The 27945-nt window shown below is 38.9% G+C and overlaps 2 protein-coding genes across 5 annotated transcripts in view; one reads left to right on the top strand and one right to left on the bottom strand.

Annotated features, from left to right (window-relative positions):
• Window positions 1-340: 340 nt before the first annotated feature.
• Window positions 341-17238, bottom strand: fabp1 (fatty acid binding protein 1). 2 transcript variants are annotated; one of them, XM_062958079.1, is made up of 4 exons: window positions 17005-17238; window positions 2688-2860; window positions 1582-1674; window positions 341-459 (listed from the first exon to the last, which is right to left on the bottom strand). In XM_062958079.1, exons 1-4 carry the CDS (start codon window positions 17081-17083, stop codon window positions 409-411), a joined length of 396 nt encoding a protein of 131 aa, XP_062814149.1. In that variant the 5' UTR covers window positions 17084-17238; the 3' UTR covers window positions 341-408. The 2 variants fall into 2 exon arrangements, with proteins under 2 accessions (XP_062814149.1, XP_003222417.2); XM_003222369.4 differs by lacking the exon at window positions 17005-17238 and adding an exon at window positions 4788-4976.
• A 163-nt stretch (window positions 17239-17401) lies between these two features.
• The window catches only part of thnsl2 (threonine synthase like 2), a 20116-nt gene continuing 9572 nt past the window's right edge, over window positions 17402-27945 (top strand). Inside the window, exons 1-3 of one of the 3 annotated variants that reach the window (XM_003222400.4) lie at window positions 17402-17495; window positions 23327-23567; window positions 27031-27225. In XM_003222400.4, coding sequence (XP_003222448.1) covers window positions 23345-23567; window positions 27031-27225 — 418 coding nt within the window. In that variant the 5' untranslated portion in view covers window positions 17402-17495; window positions 23327-23344. Of the gene's footprint in view, window positions 17496-23326; window positions 23568-24356; window positions 27226-27945 lie in introns of those variants that run through there. The other 2 variants (XM_062958072.1, XM_062958073.1) reach the window with 2 other exon arrangements.

Below are 27945 nucleotides of genomic sequence, written 5' to 3'. Positions count from 1 at the left end.
GAAGATGACTATGGAATCATATTGAAGGATCTAGAGCAGTGGTTCCCAGATGTTTTGGATCTCATCTCCTACACTTCCAAACAGCTGTTAATTTCTGGGAGTTGAAGTCAAAAACACGTGGAGGACCAAAGGTTGGGAACCACTGATCTAGAGATTCCTACTGAGGTGTTTTCCCTATAAATCTCAAGGTCTTCCATCAGGACTGGAGGAAGTTGACCATAGAAACCCACTGCAGGACTGAGAGATTCATTTTTAGTTAAATCTAAGAATAACCAAATCTGCACATGTGGAGGGAGGACTATATTCATATACTTAGAGAAAATGTTATAAATGAAGAGACTTTTTTCAACACATTGCTCTTTATTTTATCCCTTTTACTCAGTAAAAGTATAGAAATGTCTAAGTTATCTAGATTCTCTTACTGATCCTCTTGTAATGGATGTCACCCACACTCAACGTCTGGAAAGACACAAAAGATTAAACATCAATATATTGTATTCTGCAAAGAAACAATTGGAAAATATTCACGTACTTCCTACAATACTGAAAAGCACTGAAACTTAAGTGCACCAGATATATCTAGATTCTTTAACTAAAAAACCCCAATCGTGTTTAATGTTTAAAATACAAACCACCACATTGGCAAAGTTTAGGTGTCAATTAAAAATATTTTTTTCTCAACCATGAAGTCTGCAAGGTGGAAGGCCTCCCAATGTAACTAGTCACTTTGGGGAAACGATTATTAAACCATCGATCTCATAGTGCTGCCTGAGGTTGGCGCCTTGTTTTGCCAAAAGTTGGCATGATCTGACAACATTAGTACATCATTTGTGACAACTTCATGGATTTAGGTCTGTGGGTCAAATTTTGTAAGCCAGTAGACTCACTGATATGAAAGGTGGTGTATAAAATTCCTTTACAAATCTAAATAAATTGGGACATACATAGAATTTGGGGGAAATGCCAGTAAATCACTTCTATTGTTAGTCCTAACCAAAACACTCTCACCGAATCAGGCAGTGGTTCTCAATCTGTGGGTCCTCAAATGTTTTGGCCTTCAACTCCCAGAAATCCTAACAGCTTGTAAACTGGCTGGGATTTCTGGGAGTTGTAGACCAAAACACCCAAGGACTCACAAGTTGAGAACCACTGGAATCGGGATTTTTTTGACCTGGTGGGTCTATTCCAGTTCTAGCTAAGCACTTCTCTCTTAATTCATCTATTCATGTCATGATTAACTCTTCTCATGCTATCAACATACAGATTAGTCATCAAGAAAGCAGATTAATCTATACATACAATTTATAGTGAAGACATTAATCTACACCAAGAATGTAATCTACAAAGGGATTGAAAAACCATTTCTCAGTCTGCCTCCTTTCCCTTTGATTTTGAAAATAAACACTCAGCTTTATACATATTGAGAGTAGGAGAAGTACATATTCATGCAACTGTGACATCAATGTTTGTAGCATGAGTACATCATGCACATCATCCCCTTTCAACCTTTGTAATGGAAGGCTACAGTGATTACCCAGAAAGTCACCTATATTTGAGACCCAACACTCAAAGTGTTCTTACATTAACGATGGTGTCTCCATTTATTTCAGTTACAGATGTGATGTCCTTCAGCTTTGCAACCATCTTATTGTCTCCTTCCATGTGAACAACGGCCTGTGGGAGGAAGAAAGTGAAGTATCCCAGTTCAAATGTCTGCATGTAATAAATTTTTAAAAAATTCCACATGAGGTGTAAGAATTAAAAATGAGACTTCTATGTGATCTGGGGCAAATGTACCAAACGTGGTTGAGAAAATGAGAAAAATGGGTGTGTTTAAAGCCTATGAATACAAGTTACCCTACACATTTTCATTACACTCATCTGTAAAAATTTTAGCTTCTCCTAGGACTTCATCCCACAAGGGGGGAAAGTGAGTGGAAAAGTCTTTGCATGGCATTTCATGGGGTCCCGTTTTTAGAGACGTTGGAGAATTTACTCATCCCTATCACACAGGATTGCCTCCTCCCCTTTCTAGCTCAACCATTTCAAGGATACCAGCACACTTTTTAAACAAGTATCCTTTTTGAAACACCACTTTCCATGAATCATTTGCCTTAAACCCTGACACTAAAGGAGACAGGTCTCCTTTTTGAAACACTACATCACATGGGATCGTTTCCCTTCAACCCCTACACAAGAGATAGCTTATCCCATTCCTACACACTGTGGAGATGGAGTCTCATGAGCAATCACCAGGAGAAGTCCTGCGTTGTTTGATGGTTCACTTTGAAATGTATAGAAACAGAGGAAAATGTCCATATGATGAAGTCCTTCATTTCTGAGTGCTCAATGGAAGAAGCTATTTGTAAATCTTGCAAAGCTAGTCCTACCATGAGTAGTGTGTAAAGTGTGGACACATGCCTCCCTTGTATTTTTGTAGCCCATTTTTGTATTTTATTTTAAAGATGTTCAGTGCAATCTAGTCACCAGCACTGAAGTGAGATTGAATGACTACTACACTTCACTTTTCATGTGACCAGTGTGTTGACTTGCATGGAGATGTATTGGCAGGGAAAAACCCACCTTGGGTTGCTACAATTATTTGCTGGTCTGAGCAATCTTACTTTGAGAACAACTACTTCTTCTGAGAACCAAGCTTTAAATGTAATCCAAACGATGAAGCCTACCTTCATCTTCTCTCCTGTTGGAGCGGTAAGTTCAGCCTCTTCTCCAATTGTAAACTCATTAATCAGCACTTTACTACCAGTTGTCACAGTGACCTTGAACTTATTGCCATTTTGCTCAATTTCAGAGATGCTCTTTACATCCTTGCCTTTTTCAATCAACTCATCGGAAAGACCTGGGAAGAAGTAAACACTCATAAGTACATAAACCCAATATGGAAATACTTCAGAGAACTTAGTCTTGAAATCAAATGCAATTGGCCATAGGAGGAAAATAAATAAACCCACATCTTTGACAGTGGAAAATGGGGAAAAATGAGTCCAGGCTGGAAATGAAGTAAATATCAGATTAAAAGTAAGGGGGTCTACAGATATCCATTCCATGTCTCCTATCAAGGCAACATCTTGCCGTGTATCTATGTGCTTGAAGCTTGCCATGTTTTTCAGTAAAAATATAAAATTCAGAAATGTGCATAGCTGAAAATGCAAACAGGCTAACTTTCATCAATAGAAATGTGCACTTTAGATGTGAACAAAAATATATTCATATATTTTGAAAAATGCACCAAAAAGCACAATTTTCTGGTTTCAAAAAGGACAGAACATTGCCATCCAAGGCTGAGCTCGGAAATGGCAAGCACACAAGTGGGATTTGGAGGAACCAGAAAATGAAGACTGGAAATTCTCCATTCCTAAAATGAGTGAAATCCTTTTAAGAAGTCTTTGTTGGTGAGCAACTTTTGAATGGGAAGTAGTGAGAAACTATCTGTACTTTGAATATTGCTTGCTATATGGGAAAAAGTGGAAGCATAATTTTTGAACCACTTCCTGCTGCTGAAGTTACACTATACTGCCTTCAGGGATATTAATGTATTTTTGATCAAAAGATACAATAGAAACAATACCATGATTATCACTATACTGCCACTATGAAGCTCACTAAGGGAACACTTGCTTGTCCCAAACAAGGCTAGGATGAAGAGGATTACCCTTCATTATATTTCTGAGTGCCTTTTAATATTTTTTAAAAAATGAACTTTTCTTCAACTTTTATTATTATTTATTAAAAATGAAGCAATATAATTTCAAATGAAATGAAATATGACCAGCTTCAAGCATTTTTGTGAACAAGTGCCCTTAGCCACAATATGACATTTAACAGCGTGTTCCTATATATACACAAACATATGCACAGCTTTAATGTCTTCTCTCTTAAACTACAACTTCTAGAATTTGTAAGGTTTCCAGTTCCTACATATCCATGATTCAAATTTAAGATTGAGGTCAATGGGGCTTACTTTGGATTTATTGCACAAATACCACAGATGCTTATAGAAGCAATTAATACTACTATAATGTGTAGGAAAAATAAAAATATATACTGTATTGTTATTTCATAGTACAGTAGAGTCTCACTTATCCAACATAAACGGGCTGGCAGAACGTTGGATAAGTGAATATGTTGGATAATAAGGAGGCATTAAGGAAAAGCCTTTTAAACATCAAATTAGGTTATGATTTTACAAATCAAGCACCAAAACATCATGTTATGCATCACATTTGATAGAAAAAGTAGTTCAATACGCAGTATTGCTATGTAGTAATTACTGTATTTATGAATTTAGCACCAAAATATCACGATGTATTGAAAACACTGACTACAAAACTGCGTTGGATAATCCAGAAGGTTGGATAAGTGAGACTCTACTGTACATTGATACCAGTAGAAAAGTATGCAGTATGAACAGGACAACATCAGATAAGAAACTTGTATATAAGTTGTATTTTATAACAAAACTAACATGACCCCCCCCCCACATACCCTTTATTATTTTACTACTCATAGTTTAATGTATGTACAATGCGGCATTACATTGTGTCATAATCTGTAAGCTGCTCTGGGTGAGAAGAGTGGGGTATAAATATAGTAAATAAATAAGTAAATAATTTCAACCCTTTTAAATAGTGGGAAATCAAATCAACAGTAATAGGCAGAGTAGAAGAATTATAAACAAATATGACAGTTTATCAATTAATATTTATCACTCATTTATCATTTATATCACCTCATCTCACTCATCAATATAAAAAAAGCCCTCTTACCAATTGCTTTCATGAATGGCTCAAAATTTTCATGGGTTTGGAGTTCATACTTTCCAGAGAAGCTCATTATGGGGATAATCTCTTGATGCTCAACAGTAAAGGAGACTGTTTTAAGAGAAGACAAACCTGCCTTTTATAAGAAACTCTTGCCTTGGAAATTGGTCAGAGGTTGCATGATCTCACTCGTTTATGGCTCTGCTGAAATATTAACTCTGTGGCTGGCAGACATTATCACTCAACTATCCCCAAGTTAAAGCCACATTTTTGTTGCTATAAAGACTGTATGATCAAGTAGCCACATGAAGATGAGGAAAAGATCCCTACGCCTTTAATAGTTGTCGGGAAGTGATACAAGCTACACTTCACATGACAAGCTAAACCTGCTGAACTTCCCTCTTCTACACAATTATTAAAGGAATAGGAGCTCTATCCTCGGTTTGATGTGGTTGCATGAGCTCATTTGGCTCTTAAGTTTGATCTTCCAAGCTTTGGCCGAGTATCAAACCATGGAAAGAATGGAGAACTATATATGTTATCCTGTATCCTATGAAGATATTTCTTGCTTGCTACACCCCTTGGTAAATGATAATCTCCTTGGTAAATGAGTATCCTTGTTATAGAAAAAAGTGGGGTATAAATGAACATAATGAACATAATAATAATAATAATAATAATAATAATAATAATAATAATAATAATAATAATAATAATGGCTCACAAATGGGACACTGAAGAAGGAGACAGAAGGCCTGATCCTTGTAGCCCAAGAGCAAGCCATCAGAACAAATGCAATTAAGGCCAAGATCGAAAAATCAGCTGATGACCCAAAATGCAGACTGTGCAAGGAAACCGACGAAACCATTGATCATATCCTTAGCTGCTGTACGAAAATCGCACAGACAGACTACAAACAGAGGCACAACTATGTGGCCCAAATGATTCATTGGAACTTATGCCTCAAGTACCACCTGCCAGCAGCAAAGAACTGGTGGGATCACAAACCTGCAAAAGTTTTGGAAAATGAGCACGCAAAGATACTGTGGGACTTCCGAATCCAGACTGACAAAGTTCTAGAACACAACACACCAGACATCACAGTTGTGGAAAAGAAAAAGGTTTGGATCATTGATGTTGCCATCTCAAGTGACAGTTGCATTGACGAAAAACAACAGGAAAAACTCAGCCGCTATCAGGACCTCAAGATTGAACTTCAAAGACTCTGGCAGAAACCAGTGCAGGTGGTCCTGGTGGTGATGGGCACATTGGGTGCCGTACCAAAAGATCTCAGCCGGCATTTGGAAACAATAGACATTGACAAAATCATGATCTGCCAACTGCAAAAGGCCACCCTATTGGGATCTGCGTGCATCATCCAAAAATATATCACACAGTCCTAGACACTTGGGAAGTGTTCGACTTGTGGTTTTGTGATACGAAATCCAGCATATCTATCTTGTTTGCTGTGTCATACAATAATAATAATAATAATGTTTACTGCAACAATCTGAATGTATTAAATCTGATTTACTTTATTACAAATTATATATTATTTTATTATCAAAAGCCACCGATACTTTGGCTCATTATCCCAGATAGATATAATTGGGGGTGGGCACAATAATTCTCAGAAAACTCCAAATTTCCAAGTTGATGGAAGTAATAATCCCTTTACAATCTGTGTTGGTCAGGGTTTATTTGGGGGTACTGCATTTGATTCTGAGCACCTCATTTTAAAGAGGTTTAGACAATTTGGAATACGTTCAGAGAAGGACAGCAAGGATGATAAGAGGTATGGAGAAGAAAATATATGAAAAAAAAGGAACTGGACATGTTCACCTTGGTGAAGAGAGGACAGTGGTGACATGATTGCATTCTTTAGATACTTCAAGGACTGCCACAGAGAAGAGGGAGACACCTGTCCTATGCTGTCCCGGAAAATAAGACCAATATTCTGAAGTAACAGGAGAGGTAGATTTAAATTTGAATAGAAGGATATTCTTGACAGCAAGAGGGATTCAGTGACAGAACTGATTGCCTAAATAGGTGATGGGTCTTCTTCTCTTGAAGCCTAGACACTTTCTGGGGATGCTATATCTGGAGAGCCTGCATTGAACACAGAGTTAGACTATATGGCTCATGAGATCCCTTCCAACTTTATTATTCTATTTAGGTGATAATGGTTGTGGGATTCTGGGATCTGTAGTAATTTTTCCAAGTTCTGCTCAGCATATTAAAGGCATAGAATACTAGATGCTGTTGACTATATTTCAGTGGAAGCAACTGGCCAATGATCGATGAAACTGTCAACTATGGCCAACGGTCCATGAGACATGATCATGAATTTTATGTCGGCTCATTTTTTATATAAAGAAAACCAGAATTCATCAAATCTCCTAAAAATTGAATATGGGAGAAAATGAAACTAACAGATTTTCCCTTTTCTATGATCCATGCACACTCCCTTAGAAGAAGACATGTTGGAAGATCCAGCCTTACTATCTTAACTGGAGAAATTATGGAATGAATTTGGAACTTTCTCATGGTTCCAGAAAGGCTGAAACAATGTCCCAAAGTGTTTTAATATGCTTACTTGGAGAGCAAGCTCCCAAGGAATGTGGGCTATGTAGGCCTCTTTACTTGCTGTTCCGTTTTCATCGAACTAGGACCGGCTTTAATTATATATTTGGTCCTATCCACAGATTCTGCACCCATGTATTTAGCCATACACGACTTGAAAATATTCCAAGCAAATTGATTTTGTCATTTGAGATAATGGGTACCATTTTACAAATCCATGAAATATAATGGGATGTGAGTATTCAGGGATTTCGGCATCCAAGTAAGGTCCTGGAACCAAATCCCAAAAGATACCAACAATGGGAATTGTCCCACTGGGTGCAGTTGATGTTTTCTAAGTATGCGGGTATGTATTCTAAGGACAGGGGTTGTATACCTTTAATACTTAGGTAGAACTGGGGATTTTTCAGCAGATGTAACTCATTTTGCAAGTTACACCTGCTGCAATCCCCTCTTCTACACAACTGTTAAGTGTAGAGCAACCCTGCTTTTCCACATGGCACCCTAGCACAAATGGACACATTCTTAGCAAATGACCTCCACTCCTTGCCCTCATGCTTAAGGAAAGACTAATTCTGTTACCATCTCAGCTATTACTCTTATGCCTCATTGTCCTCCTCATCCATTCTTTCCCAAAAGCTGTGTTTGCTAACTTATTAGAGGAAAAGGGTAAAAGCAGAACTGGTTATGGTAAAGGAAAAGTAAGCAGATATGGATCAGAGGAGCATTTCAAAAACCGGTTTAGATGGTTGGTGAAATTCATCCCCTTGAGACATTTTCCATTATACCCATCATTGTCCATCAGATGCTACAATTACCTATTTTTTCCCCTTCTTCTCCCACTACAAGTGTATTCTCTTTTACACAAGCTTAGATACATGGGTGGGGCAGAATTTCTATCTTCAAGGCCATGTATGTTTACTCAGAACTACGTCTCTCTATATTCAACAGGATATACAGATCTGTGCAATGGTTTGGGAAAGGCTTTACTCTCTGAGTTTCATTGCCACCACCCTGTTGGATATCCCTCAAACTGAGCTTCTCAGGGGATAACGTGTCACCGAAAGGCACAAATTGCAAGTCCAGCAAGGAACCCCAGGTGTAACTATGTTGCATATGTTTTCAAGATTGTTTGCACCATCATTTGTTGATTGTCTTTGGCATTCACTGTAAAATGATGCATTCCAAAGAAAGTAATGCTGATTTATATAATTCAATCACTAAGTAGCCAATATAGACTGTGATCAAAGAACTGCATGTTAAGAATCAAAGAATCAAAGAATCAATCTGTGATCAAAGAATTACATGTTAAGAAGCGAATATGGTTCTATCTTTGTTGTTTGTTACAAAATATGTATTTCCTGTTCAATACATGCACAATTCTTGATAATTGTTTATGAACTTGTGCTGCAAACCTAGCATTACAGAGTTAAAGATTTCTAGCTGGTCTGTTATTTCATGGAGGGCTTCCATATTTTTTTTAATCCAAGTCACCAAATCCACTGTGGGCAGCTTTGGGTATGACTGGGACAAATAATGGGAGAGACGTGCAATTGTAGATTGCATAGCATTGTGTTCAGCTCCAGTCTTTTAGTATTGCCTTACTTACAGAGTGACTTGTAAAATGGTAAGAAGTATATACTATCTTTACTTCTCCCAAACACTTCTAGTCCCTGTTAGATACCACACTAGGGGGGTAGAACAAACAGTATGGGGTCTATCACTGCCTGGTCTAGGCTGAAGTCATTTTTTAAAATAAAAATTATGACATTGTGAATCCTATGTCCCTCCAGCGCCCTTGCACGTCCATGACACGTTGTGATGATAGGGTTGACCAAAGACATTTGATCCCTGAGGAAAAGTAATAAATGGCACCTGTCCCTTCCATGTGTGGAAGGATCTCTAATGATGAGGAATACAGGAGTTGTAGTCCAGCATCTGGAGGGGGGGGGCACATAAAATGACATGGAGGGCCTGATGGGACCCGCAAGATTGACATTTTAACAAAGGCACTTAGAAATAAGGATATTACTTCTGATATTTTAGCTTATAGGAAATTGTTTGATCTTTTGGATCAGAAAAAGACAAATATGTTAAATTACAATAGAAACAATTAGCCTTAGCTATGATGGAAAAGAATGAGAAGTAATAGGGAGATATCATTTTACTGGTATTCACATGGTTAGACCAGTAGTCAGTGGGCAAATTTCATCACACTGATGGTACAGTAGAGTCTCACTTATCCAAGCTAAACGGGCTGGCAGAAGCTTGGATAAGCGAATATCTTGGATAATAAGGAGAGATTAAGAAAAAGCTTATTAAACATCAAATTAGGTTATGATTTTACAAATTAAGCACCAAAACATCATGTTATACAACAAATTTGACAGAAAAAGTAGTTCAATACGCAGTAATGTTATGTTGTAATTACTGTATTTATGAATTTATGTATTTATGAATATATCACAATATATTGAAAATATTGATTACAAAAATGGCTTGGATTATCCAGAGGCTTGGATAAGCGAGGCTTGGATAAGTGAGACTCTACTGTATATTGATTTTAGCAGGCTTTATAGGGTCCCTGCTGGCACAGTGTGTTAAAGCACTGAGCTGCTGAACTTGCGGATCAAAAGGTCCCAGGTTCAAATCCCGGGAGCGGAATGAGCGCCCGCTGTTAGTCCCAGCTCCTGCCAACCTAGCAGTTCAAAAACATGCAAATGTGAGTAGATCAATAGGTACCGCTCCAGCGGGAAGGTAACGGTGCTCCATGCAGTCATGCCAGCCACATGACCTGGAGATATCTATGGACAACGCCGGCTCTTCGGCTTAGAAATGGAGATGAGCACCAACCCCCAGAGTCGGTCACGACGGAACTTAACGTCAGGGGAAACTTTTACCTTTTTTGTGAAGCAATGGATTCAGGGAAACACCTGTTATTTCTGAAACTATCGGCGTCAGCAGCAGAGATAAAGATAATTATAGTTCTTGATCTGAGCAAAGCCTCTGGAGAAAATATGATGCTTCCAGAAACACTCAAATTCTTTCCTCCATGGAGAGCCCTGATATTAGCCAAATTGTTTTCACAGCTCAGCACTATAGATTTAATTTTAGTGGGTTAGAAATAGTATAGTTGTTCCTAATCAGAAGAAGGGTGATAAGCAACACCACAATATTTTGGACATTGACTTTTACTTAGATACGGTAGTAAATATTTGTATTAACCATATCCTTCACCCTGAAAAGACTGGCTTTAGGAAAGGGCAGAGTGCTACTGATCATTGTTTGATTCTTTCTTTTATTAGGCCACCAAGGATTTGCTGGTACTACCAAACATTTGTATGTTGCTTTTGTTGATTTAGCAGCTTTTGATAAAAAGCTGTTATGGCACAAACTGTCCAACACTAACGTAGAGAGAATTTTTATTGTTTCTAATTAGTGAACTCAGTTCCGATATGACTGCTAGATTAAGTTTGGCATTTCTTGCTCATTAACTTACTGTATCGTTATAACTAAAAGAGTAAAAGAAGGATGTCTTTCTTTAATATATGGTATACCTGAAAAACACAATCCCTGTATTGTCTCTCAGAATGTTTTTCGCTGTCACTTGGATCAAAAAAGGTGTCCATTCTTCTATATGACATGGTTTTATTTTCACTTATTTGCATAGGTTTCTAAGGCTCTCTAAGCTCAGCATAGAATCATAGAATCATATTTTACTATAAAGAAAGGCTGAACATTATATTAATACAAAGCTGATGGTGTTTGGGAAAATACATGCTCATTTTCAATGGCTTATCAGTGGACAGCAGATTGAATAATGACACAAATGTAAGTACCCGGGCATTCATTTTACAGAGAACCTCTTCTGGAAGACCCACCATGGATATTAAGATATATTGGGCAATCCCCTAGCTCTGTACTTCAGAAGAGTGGACTAGAAATTCTTGGATTCCTTAGGTTTAACAGAAGAATTTCTAGTCCAGACCAAATAATGCGTGGGTATCAACCATTTATTTCTACAACAAGTTCACATTTTAATGCTATTTTTGCTGTTTTGTAACAAAATCCTACATCCTGAGGTCTAATCTTTAGAATATGATTATTGTTAATTCTCCCTGATATATATCCAAATTGTTAGTGATGAACCGTGACTCTCAACATTTGTGTTATCCCAATATATGCGAACATTACACTTATGGACATGGACACTTCATCGAAATCCTATTGAGTGATACAAAGGCAGGTAGTTTCTCAGTTATGACACACACTTCGGAAAACTCTGGTTTTGCATTTTGAATAACTCCATTAAAGTTCAGAATAAGACTTGGAGTGGATGCATTGTATTATGGATACACCACTAGTCACCATCGAGTGCAATTGCTCAGGGCATTAAAAAGTAAAGCCAGAATTGCTTAGTCATGCCATAAATGACCTTTGGCTCTGTACATTGAACACATCCTAGCTCTTGCCCTTTGGTCTCAGAACAAATATAGCTGCTGAGGTGTCTTCTTTATAGCCCATTGTGAAAAAAGTCTAGTTACTTCTTAAGTGATTCGTGTTAAAGGTCTTTTCCAGTTCTCCATGATTTTTGTCCCATAGGTTCCCTTGATTTGATTAACCCAGAAAAATGTATTATACATAGACTGGGATGATCAACTTTTATTTGTGCTATCTTGCTTGTGAAGCTGCAGATTATTTTAATTTATTATGTTGTAATCTATGTTTGGTTTTAATCTCTGTTGGATAGGGCTTGTTCCCCATGTAAGCCACCCCAAGTCCCTTTGGGGAGATGGAGGCAGGATATAAAATAGTTATCATTTATTATTATAATATTATTATAGGGGCAATGTGGTGCCTGTTAATTTATTTGTTGCTTATAAGATCAAATAAAGTCTGTTTCAGAGACAAAGAAGGGGGAACACATGAATTAGTGTATTGACTGACAAATCAAATAACATTTTAGCTCCGGGAAGGTGCAGCATATATCAAATCTTGGTACAACAGAAATAGGCACTATACTGTTTGTAGGCATTTCCTATAATGAATATGTCCATAGATCTATTGGTTACCTATACATGTGTGCAAGTGGACCCCTGTATATAGCTATACACTTATACAAAACCTTTTAAAGAGGTACAGTAGAGTCTCACTTATCCAACACTCGCTTACCCAACGTTCTGGATTATCCAACGCATTTTTGTAGTCAATGTTTTCAATGATATTTCAATCATGATATTTTGGTGCTAAATTCGTAAATACAGTAATTACTATATAGCATTACTGCATATTGAACTACTTTTTCTGTCAAATTTGTTGTTAAACATGATGTTTTGGTGCTTAATTTGTAAAATCATAACCTAATTTGATGTGTAATAGGCTTTTCGTTAATCCCTCCTTATTATTCAACATATTCGCTTATCCAACGTTCTGCCGACCCGTTTATGTTGGATAAGTGAGACTCTTCTGTAACAGGCTGTTGATAAAACAAATATCTAACTGAAAAAGCAATATAATAAAGGAAAAACCTGCTAAAAACAATAATCTAAAATTCACTATCAAAGAGTTTAGGGCTTGGACAGTTTACCATGGCCACCTGAAAAAGAACAGTGTCATTTACCAAAATTTCATTAGCCAAAGAAGAAAGTGTCAGCAGGATGTTCTGAGATGTTCTCTGTGTTAAGTGGTGGAATGAACAGCTAAAATACAAATTCACCAAAATAACCACCCACAAAAGGCCATATATTCATAGTTTCTATTTTTATGTGTTCTCCTTGTGGCATGGTGGGTAAGCTGTTGAAAGAAATCCTTCCGATCATGGTCTGTATTCTGAGTGTCCTCTTGCTCCCAACAGCTCCTCTTTCCCATTCACATTGAAATTCATCCATGCTACACAATTATGACACCATCACTCCAATCCAATTGCCGTGCTTCCATTCCATTTAATCTTGGAGTTTGTAGTTTGGTGAGACAATTGAGTGTTCTGACTGAGGGTGCATCTACAATGTATATTTAGTGATATTTCTTTAACTACCATAGTTCAGTGCTATGGAGTCCTGGGAGTTGTTTTAGGACGTCTTTAGGCATCATCAAACTACAAATCCTAGGATTCAGTAGCATTGAGTCATGGCAGTTAAAGTAGTGTCAAGTTGCATTATTTCTAGAGTGTAGATGCACCGAGAGTCCTAAATGCCTCTCCCTGAATCACAATCCTAGGATTCCACAGGGTATTGCTGATATCAAGAAACCAGACCCAAATTATGAAATGTATAATGAAATTTATGCAAGTATGAATAGAAATAGAAATCAGTTGCTCCACCAAACGCAGCGAGCGCACCCCAGTGTCTCACCTAAACCTTTGTTATGAATTGCCTTTGGAATGTGGTCTGGTTGCACCCCAAACCCCTTTCTTTAATTTCCATAATCCCCTCACAATGAACTGGGAGGTGTGGGAAATTATTCAATGAATGTCCTTCAGAGATCCTCGAGTCAGTTTCCTCCTCCAATTAATAAGATTGGGACTACTTATGGCAAAGATTCGGCACCCATGCCTCAAGCCAGTTTCATCTATTCATCTACTCTCATCCAGACCGTCACAGCAGCCAGGCACTGGTTCACAACCTGTACAGCCTCCTTGTAATCTGGTGAAAAGGAATAGAAGAGTTGGGCATCACCTGCGTACAGATGACATCAAGCTCCAAAACTCTGGATGATTTCACTCAGTGGCTTCATGTAGATGTTAAACAACATGGGGGACAATACTGAACCCTGCGGGACACCACAGAACAATGGCTGCATGGCCGGGCAGGAGTTCCCCAAAAACACCTTCTGGGTACGATCCTCTAGGAAGGACTGGAGGCATTGCAAAACAGTACCTCCAAGACCCACCCTTGCAAGGAGAGCCAGAAGGATACTGTGTGGCTTAGTTGTGGAATTTCTTGACCAAGGTGGATATGGAGACAATAGGTCTGGTTTGATTCAGAGAGGGACAGATAGAAAGATAACACACTTTTGCTAAGAAGTGAGAAGATAGCCAGAACCTCTATTGACACACCTCCACAAATGCCCCAAAGGAAATCCAAGGTCCCAGATAACCTCAGGGTTAAAGAAACAAAGCAGAAAGGGAGGAACAGTTGACCGCACAGATGGATCTAATACAGTAGTTCCCAACCTTTGGGCCTCCAGGTGTTTTGGACTTCAGCTACCACACTTGCTAACAGCGGGTAACTTGGCTAGGATTTCTGGGAGTTGAAGTCCAAAATACCTGGAGGCCCAAAGGTTGGGAACCACTGATCTAATGGATACTTGTTATAAGTCAAGATGCATGGGGAGGAAAACATAATAAATTAACTGCCAGTTTTGAAAGGCATTTTGTTGTGGAATGCAATATGCAACATTTAGCTAATGTATATACAGTAAAGGGCCCCTGGTGGCGGCGAAGTGTGTTAAAGCGCTGAGCTGCTGAACTTGCAGACCGAAAGGTGCCAGGTTCAAATCCCGGGAGCGCCCGCTGTTAGCCCCAGCTCCTGCCAACCTAGCAGTTCGAAAACATGCAAATGTGAGTAGATCAATAAGTACCGCTCCGGCAGGAAGGTAACGGAGCTCCATGCAGTCATGCCGGCCACACAACGCCGGCTCTTCGGCTTAGAAATGGAGATGAGCACCAACCCCCAGAGTCGGTCACGACTGGACTTAACGTCAGGGGAAAACCTTTACCTATATACAGTAAAAAGAAAATGCAATAGAGATTACTTTTGACTTCTTGGTGCTCTGCAGCTGAGAAGGGGGACCTGACACTTATTCTGATGAAATGATTGGAAAGAGATAGTTATGGGGTTACTGGCTGTTAGGAATTGTGAGAGTTGAAGTTCAAAACACCTGGAGGGCTGAAGCTTGCCCACGCCTGGCTTAGGGTGTTTGATTTGGTAAATGCATTATGTCCCCATAGCTTCTAAAAAATGTGACTTGTAAGTACAGCATATCTCCAGGACCAGCTAGAACACAAAATGAGCTGCAGCTGCAGGAGAAGAGCAAAGGATAAGGGAAAAACAGGGAATGTAAAGCAGAAAGGAGAGGAAGAGAAAGAGGGGGAAATGTAGAAAAGAGATGGAGAATTAGGAGGTAAAAATGGTAGCCACAAAAGGAGACCAAATATGGAAACTTAATATGACCCTCTTGCTCCTCAGTTCTCACTTGGCCAGGGTTCAGATCCAGTAAAAGAACTGAACTTCTCTGTCTGCACCTTTGCTTCTCCAACACTTCTTCCTCTCTCTCCCATAGAATAGCAAAGTTGGAAGAGACTATATGGGTCATCTAGTCCAACCCCCTAACATGCAGGAAAAGCACAAAGTATCCTTGGCAGATGCCCATCTAGCTTCTGTTTAAAAGTTTCCACCACACTTTGAGGCAGAGAGTTCCACTGCTGAATAGCTCTTACAGTCAGGAAGTTCTTCCTAATGTTCAGGTGGAATCTCCTTTCCTGTAATTTGAAGCCATTGCTCCGAGTCCTAGTATCAAAGGCAGCAGAAAGCAAACCTGCTCCCTCTTCCTTATGGCATCCCTTTACATATATTTACAGATATTGTGGGATTTTCTATCTTGATATTCTGTGTTATATGGCTGTGTGGAAGAGCCCTCAGATGTGTGTGTGTATGTATTGGGATTTGAAGTGTCAACTTGTAGAATCATACTATTCCCCATCTCCAGTAAAAGGTTCAGTATGAAAACATTTTTCTTGAGACTCTGGGAGTCCCGTCTGGAAGACAGAAGAGATGATGTCAGACTGTATGTCATGATAGGTTATTTAAAAATATATATAAATTAAATGTTTTCATGCAATATGTTGTGTCCCCCCATAGATTACCATTTATGTATGTATCTATATCTCTTAGTGTATTTGCTGTTTTTAAATTCTGTTTATACCACACTGTTCTTTTTAAACTGTTTAGTGTGGATAGATTTTTAGCTGCTTTGAGTCCCCATGGGGAGAAAGGTGGATATAAAGACAACAACAACAACAACAACAATAATAGGTTGTTTTAACCTCTGGAGCCCCTTCCACACAGCTGAATAAAATCCCACATTATCTGCTTTGAACTGGGATATAAGGCAGTGTAGACTCACATAACACCAGAGCCCTTCCACACAGCCATATCACCCTGAATATCAAAGCAGAAAAACCCAAAATATTTGCTTTGAACTGGGTTATCTGAGTCCACACTGCCATATATTTCAGTTCAAAGCAGATAATGTGGGATTTTCTGTCTTGATATCCTGGGTTATATGGCTGTGTGGAAGGACCCTGGTTGCTAGAGAAACTGAATTACTGTAATAGCAGCAACCCCTTTAGAATAAACTTTTTTTATTTTTGCAAGAGCTTTCTTGAAAATAAACCCACATCTTTTAATGCAATACACTCACAATGGAAGGAATAGTGGGCCTGCAGGGGAGTGTGAAGGCAAAACAATTTATTCTTCTTAGTTGCGCATCCACCCAATCAAAGCCCTCCTGACAGATGGCCACCCAGCCTCTACTTATAAACCTCCAGAGGAGACTCCATCAGACTGTCAGACAGTATATTTCACTGCCAAAAACAGTGTTGCATCATGTCAAGATTGTAAACGCAGGAGAATCTTCCTACCTTCATCTCTTGCTAGCATCCTGATAGTACTCAGAGTAGTACTTTGAGGATTTGATGGTTTATAACCATCAAAATTCATGGAAAAAACTTCAAAATCAGTGAGTCTTCAGGATGCTGCTGTATTCCTTCCTTCCCTTTGCTACTTTTTATGTTGCCACGGGTGCATCTACACTGTAGAATTAATGCAGTTTAAATCGATTTTAACTGCTACGACTCACTGCTATGGAATGTGCACAAAGAATGCACAACTGAGAACCCGGAATATGTGTGTAAGAGAGAGCCTCTATATTCTACTTCTGTGGTGTCTTTCCTGTCCCGTCCAATTGTAGATGCGGTACCAGCCGAGCGAGGAGGCGCTGTCCAATCAGCAGGTGCCTTTCTTTCGTAGACGGACAGGCGCAAGTTAGTTGTAGTGCATTGCAAGTGCAATTTGCCGCCGCCAATGGAGCCAGGCAATATTTAAAGAGAGACTTCGTGCAAAACACTCGACGGTAAGCAGTTGTCTGGAGCTAACTTGGCGGCTCACCGCTAGGGCTCAGCGTTGAAATCTGAAGGAGAAGAGTGTTCCTGAGCATGGGCAGACTGCCCTGACTAGGATCAAGAACTGTAGGAAGGACGGAAACTGCTCGCCAGACCAGATTACCTCACATTTGCTTGTGCCATGGCTGCATCAGGCCAAAGCAGAATAAAGCTGCAGTCTGAATAACGCAGTCGCTGGCATCGAACCAAAGAAACAACTTTTTATATGAATCTGTTTCATATGAATTGTTGTTTTGTAGATTGTTTTATATGAATTGTTGTTTTTACATTGTTTTTAGGCATTGAATTTTTGCCTATTTATTGTAAGCCGCTTTGAGTCCCCTCGGGGAGAAAGGCGGGGTAAAAGTGATGTAAATAAATAAATAAATAAATAATAAACTTTGGGAAGGCATCTACATTACAGAAATAATCCAGTTTGATACCACTTTAATTGCCCTGGGTTTGTAATTCTGTGAGGCACCATCAGCCTTTGGCAGAGAAGGCGAAAGACCTTGGGCAACTTCCACTCCCAGGATTTCATAGCCTTGAGGCAAGGCAGTTAAAGTGGTATCAAACTGTGCTAATAATTCAGCTGTGTAGATGCACTCGCCGTTACTTATGCATGAGCTTGTCAGTTTGAAGCTCCCAAAAGATCTTAGAAACTTAGGACTGGAGGAGTAACTTTTCCTCTGTTCCTACTAACATTCATGCACAGTTGTTATAGCCATTTTGGGGAAAGAGAGAGGGGACAACCTTGGTTTTCTGTCATTGTCAATGATTATAATCATCATTGGCTTAGCCCAAGGCCGCCTTATTTAGCTAGCCACGCAGAATTGGATTCCCGACAAGGGATAGCATTCATTGTTTAGTTACCAGTTCTGCCATTGGCTGTGAAGGCCATTGGATCCTAGGAATCAGCTTCATAATTTACCGCTAATGGAGATTATCTTGCAGTATGCTGTGCAAGTAATTCTTAAGATCCTGCAAGGTAGACTCCAGCAATACATGGAGCGACAGTTTCCAGAAGTACAAGGGTTTAGAAAAGGCAGAGGAACGAGAGACCAAATTGCCAATATCTGCTGGATAATGGAGGAAGGCAGGGAGTTTCAGAAAAACTTCTATTTCTGTTTTATTGACTATTCTAAAGCCTTCGACTATGTAGATCATAATAAATTGTGGCAAGCTTTGAGTAGTATGGGGATATTTATTTATTTATTTATTTACAGTATTTATATTCCGCCCTTCTCACCCCGAAGGGGACTCAGGACGGATCACATTGTACAGTAGAGTCTCACTTATCCAACATAAACGGGCTGGCAGAATGTTGGATAAGTGAATATGTTGGATAATAAGAAGAGATTAAGGAAAAGCCTATTAAACATCAAATTAGGTTATGATTTTACAAATTAAGCACCAAAACATCATGTTATACAACAAATTTGACAGAAAAAGTAGTTCAATACGCAGTAATGCTATGTAGTAATTACTGTATTTACGAATTTAGCACCAAAATATCATGATGTATTGAAAACTGACTACAAAAATGCGTTGGATAATCCAGTACGTTGGATAAGCGAGACTCTACTGTATATACATATAAGGCAAACATTCAACGCCTTAACATAGAACAAAGACAAGACAAACACGGGGCTCCGAGCTAGCCTCGAACTCATGACCTCTTGGTCAGAGTGATTTGTTGCAGCTGGTTGCAGCTGGTTGCTCAATGGCCTGCGCCACAGCCCGGCCCAAATCACCTTGTCTGTTTCTGGGGAATCTGTATAACGACCAAGTAGCAACAGTAAGAACAGACCACGAAAAACAGACTGGTTCAAGATTGATAAAGGAGTACGGCAGGGCTGTATATTCTCACCCTACCTATTCAACTTGTACGCAGAATACATCATGCAACGTGCAGGGCTTGATGAATCCACAGCTGGAGTTAAAATTGCTGGAAGAAACATCAACAGCCGTAGATATGCAGATGATGTTACTTGGATGGCTGAATGTGAGGAGAAGCTGAGGAGCAACCTCAATGACCAACCTCAATAAAATAGTGAAGAGTAAAAACATCACACTGGCAATGAAGGTCCACATTGTTAAAGCAATTGTATTCACCTTAGTAACCTATGGATATGAGAGCTGCACCATAAGGAAGGCTGAGTGAAGGAAGATAGACACTTTTGAACTATGGTGTTGGAGGAAAATTCTGAGCGTACCTTGGACCGCAAGAAGATCTAACCAATCCATCCTCCAGGAAATAAAGCCCGACTGCTCACTGGAGGGAAGGATATTACAGACAAAGATGAAGTACTTTGGCCACACAATGAGAAGACAGGAACACTTGGAGAAGATGATGCTGGGGAAAATGGAAGGAAAAAGTAAGAGGGGCCAATCAAGGGCAAGATGGAAGAATGGTATCCTTGAAGTGACTGGCTTGACCTTGAAGGAGCTGGGGGTGGCGACGTGGACAGGGAGGTCTGGCCTGGGCTGGTCCATGAGGTCACAAAGAGTCTGAAGCGACTGAACAAATAAACAACAACAGCCATTGCCAGAACAATACTAATTCCCCGCTTATATCTTGGAGAGACTAACCACTTGATTGCAGTGTTGCCTAGCCCTGTTTTAATGTTTGCATATTTGTAAATTTTAAATTTCATGCTGATGTTTTTATGTTAAAGCTGTTTTGGATCTCCTGTGGGAGAGATAAAGTGAAATATAAATAAATATTAACAATATCAATAACAACAACTGTAATGGTAACGGGGTAATAGTATGCTTATGCTCCTCTTCTGTTATTGTGTTTCTTCAAACCATTTCCAGCCTATCATGACAGCACGGCTTTCCAAATTGGTTGTTGCAACACATATCTAGTGCCAAGTCAGTGTGTCGTACAAATGTAATGTGACACCTTTGAGCCTATGAGAAATAATCAGTCATGTATATAAAAATACAGTAGAGTCTCGCTTATCCAACACTCGCTTATCCAACGTTCTGGATTATCCAGCGCATTTTTGTAGTCAATGTTCTCAATACATCATGACATTTTGGTGCTAAATTTGTAAATACAGTAATTACTGCATAGCATTACTGCGTATTGAACTATATTTCTGTCAAATTTGTTGTATAACGTGATGTTTTGGTCCTTAATTTGTAAAATCACAACGTAATTTGATGTTTAATAGGCTTTTCCTTAATCCCTCCTTATTATACAACATATTCGCTTATCCAACATTTAGATAAGTGAGACTCTACTGTATATAAATGAGAGATTGTCATGAGAGATGTTGAGTCCCCACACATTTTGTGATTACAATTTATTTATTTATTTATTTACAGCATTTATATTCCGCCCTTCTCACATATAGGCAAACATTCAATGCCTTTTAACATAGAACAAAGACAAACAAACATAGGCTCCGAGCGGGCTTCAAACTCATGACCTCCTGGTCAGAGTGATTCATTGCAGTTAATTGCAGCTGGCTTGCTCTCCCGCCTGCGCCACAGCCCGGGCCCCATTTATGCTCCCATATCTCTTATAAAAGGTTGGCTTGCTAGTAAAACTGAATGACTGTATCGCGAAATGATGCAGGTCTAAAAAGTGTATTGCCAACATGAAATGTTTGGATAGGCAAACCAATCCCCAAACCATCACATTCTATGTGGGGTTGTCTTTGAAGACTATTCAGAAGCTTCAAATAGCCCAAAGGGCAGCTTGCTTACCGGAGTGATGTACAGAAAGCATACAAGCCCTCTGTTATGCCAGCTCCACTGACTGCCAGTCTGCTACCAAGCACAATTCAAAGTGTTGGCTATGGCCTATAAAGCCCTAAACGGTTCTGGCCCAACTTACCTGTCTGAACATATCTCCCCTTATGAACCGATTAGAGCTTTAAGGTCGGCCGAGGAGGTCCTCTCTCGATCTCACCCCCCTTGCAGGCGTGATTGGTGGGAATGAGAGACAGGACCTTCTCAGTGGTGACCCTTGACTATGGAACTCCCTCCCCAGCAACATTAGACTGCCCCCCTCCCTCCTCACATTCAGGAAAAAACTGAAGACCTGGCTATGGCACCACACATTTCAGGAATAGTGCAACATGGAATGCAACCCAAATGATGACTGCAGGTTTAGGCATTATGTTTTTAATCTTTTAAATTGTATTTATATATTTTATATGCTTTATTATTCTATGTGTTTATGTGTTTATTTGTTATTTATATTTTAATGCAGCATTGAATTTTGCCATAATTGTAAGTCACTCTGAGTCCCCTTCGGGGTGAGAAGAGTGGGTAGAAATATAGTAAATAAATAAATCCCCTGGTTTTCTGAGGCTAAAAGTGTGTGACTCGCCTGAGATCACCCAGCAGATTTTCATGACTGAGCCAGGATTTGAACTCTGGACTCCAGAGTTAATAGTCCAATAATCGTGGTGCCACAATGGCTCCTTCCTATTGTAAATCACTTGCTTATTACCGTACATTGCAAGTTTTTTTTTTCAAATTGACTTGGCTGCATTGTCAAAAAGAGGAGCACATAAATATTTAGATATTCATCTATTTCTGGCATTCCCACGAGTGATTGTCCTGTACCTTCAGATGTATAGAATCCAAAGGATTCCTTAGCGCTTTGAGGCAAATCGGACTAATGATATGACAGGATAAAAATCCAGCTAATAATAGTAATATTGTTATTAATAATTATTTATTTTGTGTCAAAAGCACTGCACAATAAATAAGTTTAAAAGCGATAAAATAAAGGAATCACAAGCAGCTAAATAGTTTTAGACCAAAAGTGGGCAACAGCAATCGTATTGCCCATAGATATTAACAGTAATAGTAATAGTAGTAGTAGTAGTAGTAGTAATAATAATAATAATAATAATAATAATAATAATAATAATAATAATAATACATTGGGGAGAGGACATGGAATCTCTCTGGAATTTTTGATACCATTGTTCATGGCATTCTACTGGACTGTTTTCATTGGATGCTGTGGCACCTCTACCATGGGAAAATGTCCTTTTTGAAGCCCAATTAGCAATAATGCTGGTACCAACTTCAACCCACTTAAAAATGCCTTTGGTGTCTCCAGTTTGCACATGCGCCACAGTTGGCATCATTGTCACAAGTTTTTAATTGTTTGGATTTGAATGATGAATGATTTCACGTCTTTTAAAATTACTGTTCTGATTTGATTTGATTTATGCTGAACCTCAGGTCTAGGCTAGGGTATCTTTTAATAAGTAAATAAATAACCATTATAACATCGTGCAAATACAAATTATCCAAAAACGTACACTGATATCTAGAAAAATCACAGTAAAGGTTTTGATTTGTGTTTATCGTGCCATCTTAGTGGAGCCAGTTGTGTTGTTACGCTGATAACTCCTGAACATTGGACCTAAGAACTGCTGCCACTTGTAACTCAGATGAGGATTTGTTTTTGCTGTGTAAAGAAAGTTAAGGTTTAAATGTTTTGGTAGTATAAGATGAACAAGTGCTGCGGAGCCATAATGAAAAGATGAATGGGAAACCAAACGCTCTTGAGTTATTGCCACTAGTTGTTTTTTTTTCAAGATTGTGGGATCTCTTTCCTGAGGCTTAAATTAATTGTTTTTCTTGAGTTGCTTCAGATGAATAGATTTCACCTCATTTTCAAGACTGATGGGGGATTGCCTGATCTGGTGGCTATAGGCACCTGTCATTAAAAGGGCAAAGTCTGTTATTTGTTATGGGATGTGCTGATAGTTCTTTGGTCACCCAGTCTGAAGATAATTTGTTGTAATAGCTGTGTTTGTTGTAGGAATTTGAGGACATAAATATGAGATACATCAGCACCCGAGGAGGAGCTGGAACCACTGATTTCGAAGGGGTTCTTTTTTCTGGGTATGCAATTGATGGGGGTCTTTTCATGCCTGAAAGCATCCCAGCTTTGGACTTGGACACACTTAAGACCTGGAGTAGATTCTCCTATCCGGAATTGGTGAAACAGCTATGCTCTATCTTCATATCACCTGAACTGATTCCTAAACCAAAGCTAAGTGGTAAGTTAAATGCAGCTCAGTATTGAGACAAGGGAGTTTTTTTTAAAAAAATTCCAAATTTTTAGTTTAATTTTTTGTGCACCCTTGGCCCCTTGGATTGCAACTTCCATGTTCCTTTACCATGACCTGTACTAGAAGCAGTTGGAGTGGCAGTTCAACAACAACTGGAACAGAGCTTTCCAAACATTTGATGTTGGTGACACATTTTTTAGACATGCATCATTTTGCGACACAATAATTCAGTTTTACTAGCAAACTGAAGGGTAAACCAGCCCCTTATAAAAGATATGAACACATACATCAATTGTAGTATGTAAGGGAACACAATATGTCTCCTGAAAGCCTTCATTTATGTTTTTAAATATATATGATTTATTGCTTATTTCACATACTCATGGGCTTCTTGTTAGGTTTCTACAACACAATTATGCACTTAGGCCAATGCACTAATGTGTCACAATACAAAGTTCGGAAAGCTCTGATCTAAAGCCATGCTTCTTAAACCATTTGACTGACAAACTGGTAGGACTATCCCAGTGTGTTAGGCCCATTAGCTACAATTGCTTCTTTCCTTGTTGAACGCTTGCCTTGGACCAGCTACCAGTCACTCTTGGACTAGTCCAAGGCCATGGTCCACAACTTTTATGATCTTGAAGGCAACACATTCACTATTCTAATGATTCACAGAAGTGGGAAACGTACTAATGTGGTATGTGTTGTGTTTTACAAATAATGTAAGGTGGACACAAAAAATAACACACAGGCTTCTGATCTCAGGAGAAGTTTAGAAGACTATTGATTATTGCGAGTATGTTTTTATTGTATTTTATATGCCTTTGATTTTATATGTTTGTATGTTTTAAATGTATCTTGTTGTTGTATTTTGTGGTGTATTTTGGGCTTGGTCCCCATGGGAGCTGCCCCGAGTTCCTTCGGGGAGATGGGGCTTTATATAATAATAAAGTTATTACAGTAGAGTCTCGCTTATCCAAGCTTCTGGATTATCCAAGCCATTTTTGTAGTCAATGTTTTCAATATATCGTGATATTTTGGTGCTAAATTCATAAATACAGTAATTACAACATAACATTACTGCGTACTGAACTACTTTTTCTGTCAAATTTGTTGTATAAAAGGATGTTTTGGTGCTTAATTTGTAAAATCATAACCTAATTTGATGTTTAATAGGCTTTTCCTTAATCCCCCCGTATTATCCAAGAAGCTTAACCAACCTTCTGCCGGCCCGTTAGCTTGGATAAGTGAGACTCTACTGTATTATTAGTAGTATTATTATTGTTATTATTATTTATACACAAAGTGTTAGAAGATGAACTTCGGAGGGTCAAATTCTTCATGCTGGTAAATGTTTTACTTGAAGTGGAGGCTAAGTGTTGCTCTTGTCTTAAGCTGGAAATGGAAAATTGGGAGAACTATGGAAAGTGGAAAGAGTATAAACATGTTTTTCCATGTTGCATCCCCAAAGTAAAGCTCACTCTCCACCCCCAGAAATCCCATTTTGGTGTGAATTGGAGCTCCCCTTCTAAGTCAAATATAAACAGAAGAGATTTTAACAGGGACTGTCAAGTAAGGAGGAAAAGACATACCAACCTCTTCCCTTGTGCCATGTCTTCCATCCTAAACAGGGATTTCCACAAATTCTGTTTTGACCGTAGAACGTAATTTTAAGGTAACACATATGGCAGTGAGTGGTTTTTATCTGTTGCAGCAAAAATAGCCAAAAGACTAGAATAGATTGGATGGTAAGAATGTGAGTGGCCTCTGTGTGCTTATCTTCTGTTTATTGAGTAGCAGTAAAGGGAAGATAAAATCTAGACAATGATATGAGGTCGAAAAGTATTACGTGTTGTAACCAAACAATTAAGAAACAAATATAAATAACATAGCAAATGAGAGGCCCTTGACCCCAAATAATCAGCTATCAAAGGATGTTAAAGGAAAAGGGTTTTCACCATCTTAGAATTGTGCTTGGAAACAGAATGACAGGCAGCAGAGTTGTTGCAACCAGAGAATTGTGGGTTCAAAAAAAGTGCGAAGTCAGGGACAGGCTGAAAACATTTTTGCAAAGGATGAGATGGCCTCTTTCCATCTCATTATGAAATGATGGCTGAATCGTTCTTCCATACTGATTTATTTATTTATTGTGTCAGAAGTGAATTGATATAAATACAGTTATAGTGTATTTTAAAAAAAACACACAAAGTTTAAAATTTGGCATTATACTCAAATGTCTTTTGACCAGAAGCTGGCCGCTTGGAGTGCCTCTGGTGTCACTGTGAGAAGCTCCTCCATTGTGCACGTGGCAGGGCTCAGATTGCATTGTAATAAGTGGTCTGAGGTTTGCTTTTCTCCCCACTTGCATGTCGTGGACGCCACTTTGTAGCCCCATTTCTTATGGTTGATTCTGCATCTTGTGGTGCCAGAGCGCAGTCTATTCATCTCCTTCCAAGTTGCCCAGTCTTCTGTGTGCTCGGGAGGGAATTTCTCATCCGGTATCAGCCATGGATTGAGGTTCTGGATTCTAGCCTGCTGCTTTTGGACTCTCGCTTGCTGAGATATTCCTGTGGGTGTCTGTGTCGATCTTAGGAAGCTATTTCTTGATTTAAGGCATTGACTTGCTGGCTGATATTCGAATAGAAGATGGGCTGGAGATGTCAATACCTTGGTCCTTTTGTTATTGGCTGCTACTTCCTGATAGATGTAAGGTGGTTCAATACCGGCTAAGCAGTATAATTTCGGAAGTGGTGTGGGGCGTAGCCATCCTGTGATGATGCAGCGTTTCTCATTAAGAGCCACATCCACTGTTTTAAACTGGTGAGATGTATTCCACACTGGGCAACGTCTTTGTAGATGACTGATTCTCTCACACCAGAAGCTACTTGCAGTATGCAACCAAACAAACAAACAGACAAACTGACCTTCCATACTGATAACAAGTCATCTGCCATGTCCGATGGATACAGATTACTATAAAGGGTGCAAGTACAGCTGTGACTTCCAAAATAATGGAAGGGCACAAGAGGGCACGCCAAGTGTTTAGCTTTTGGTCAAAGGAAATCTAGTATAATGCCAAGTTTTTAACTTTGTGTGTGTGTTTTTTTGAAATACATTATAACTGTATTCATATCAATTCACTTCTGACATGATAAATAAATACTGCAACAGTATGGAAATAGTGTAACGAGGAACAATTATAGTAAGCACTGTTCTGAGGTATATGTGTTTTATGTGTCCATTTTGGAAGGAGGGAGGGAGGGGAAGCAATCATAGCAATGATTTGTATTTGATCTTGATTAAAAATGTAATTTCTGCAATATGATTGTTAAAAAAAGTTTTAAATTTAAAGGTACAGTGTCCACTCCTTTTGAGCCTGCACCATTACCAAAAACATTGTAAATGCATTTTTGAAATGCTCCTAGCTGTATTATCTCTTTTCATCTTTCAGACCTGATTGATAAGGCATTCAGCAGGTTCAAACACAAGGAAGTTGTTCATCTGTCAAGATTAAAGAATGGCTTGAATGTTTTGGAGCTTTGGCATGGGCCAACATATGCTTTTAAGGACCTGTCCTTGTCCTGCACTGGGCAGTTCCTGCAGTACTTTCTGAAGAAAAGGAAGAAGCACGTCTCAGTCTTAGTGGGTATGTTCCCGGTTTGAAGTGATGGGCAAATATGAGCGTGATGGATTCACTCCTCACACATTTCCATTTCCATTTCCTAGCCAGGAATATAACTCTGTGTTGTAGGCTGTGTATTGCATTGCATTGCCATCATTACCATTATATTTGTTTCCATCTCATTTTTTTCGCAGTTGAGGACTTGGAGCACCTCACAATAAATTGAAAAGCATATCATTAAAAATCCACAAATAGAGAAGTTATAATGAGGTTAAGCAATAAAAAGATTGAAACCAGATGATAATGATGATGATGATGATGATTATGATGATGATATGCAGGTCCCAGAGTGAATTAAGCTTCACCATTATGTCATATATTAGTATGATTTATAGTTGCGGGTCTCTGTTCCTCATTATAAACAACATGATACTATGTCAACAACACCACTTGAATCAAACACAGAATTCTATTCTGAATGCAAATGTTCTGCCATTGCTTATATACCCTGTTTCTCTGAAAATAAGACATCCCCTGAAAATAAAACCTAGTAGAGGTTTTGCTGAATTGCTAAATATATGGCCTCCCTGAAAGTAAGACCTAGCAAAGTTTTTGTTTGGAAGCATGCCCGCCAAACCGAACACCAGAGCATGCAGGATCGGTAAATGTACGTACCATAGATTGTTGTACATGGAAATAATGGTAGTAACAAGAAATTCTTGATAAGGTTCACAATTTGTCTGT

The sequence above is a fragment of the Anolis carolinensis genome, chromosome 6 (genome assembly GCF_035594765.1).
Source record: "Anolis carolinensis isolate JA03-04 chromosome 6, rAnoCar3.1.pri, whole genome shotgun sequence".
NCBI classification, from domain to species: domain Eukaryota; kingdom Metazoa; phylum Chordata; class Lepidosauria; order Squamata; family Dactyloidae; genus Anolis; species Anolis carolinensis.
This window is presented reverse-complemented; position numbering and strand designations above follow the sequence as displayed.

Bases quoted from the DNA above. Each gene is read 5' to 3' on its own strand.
- fabp1 (XM_062958079.1), bottom strand. From the start codon at position 17,083: ATGAATTTTGATGGTTATAAACCATCAAATCCTCAAAGTACTACTCTG. The intron at 2,861-17,004 runs GTAGGAAGATTC...ACTTCTTCCCAG, and splicing joins GATGCTAGCAAGAGATGAAG to GTCTTTCCGATGAGTTGATT. The intron at 460-1,581 runs GTAAGAACACTT...GTGTCTTTCCAG, and splicing joins ATGGAGACACCATCGTTAAT to ACGTTGAGTGTGGGTGACAT.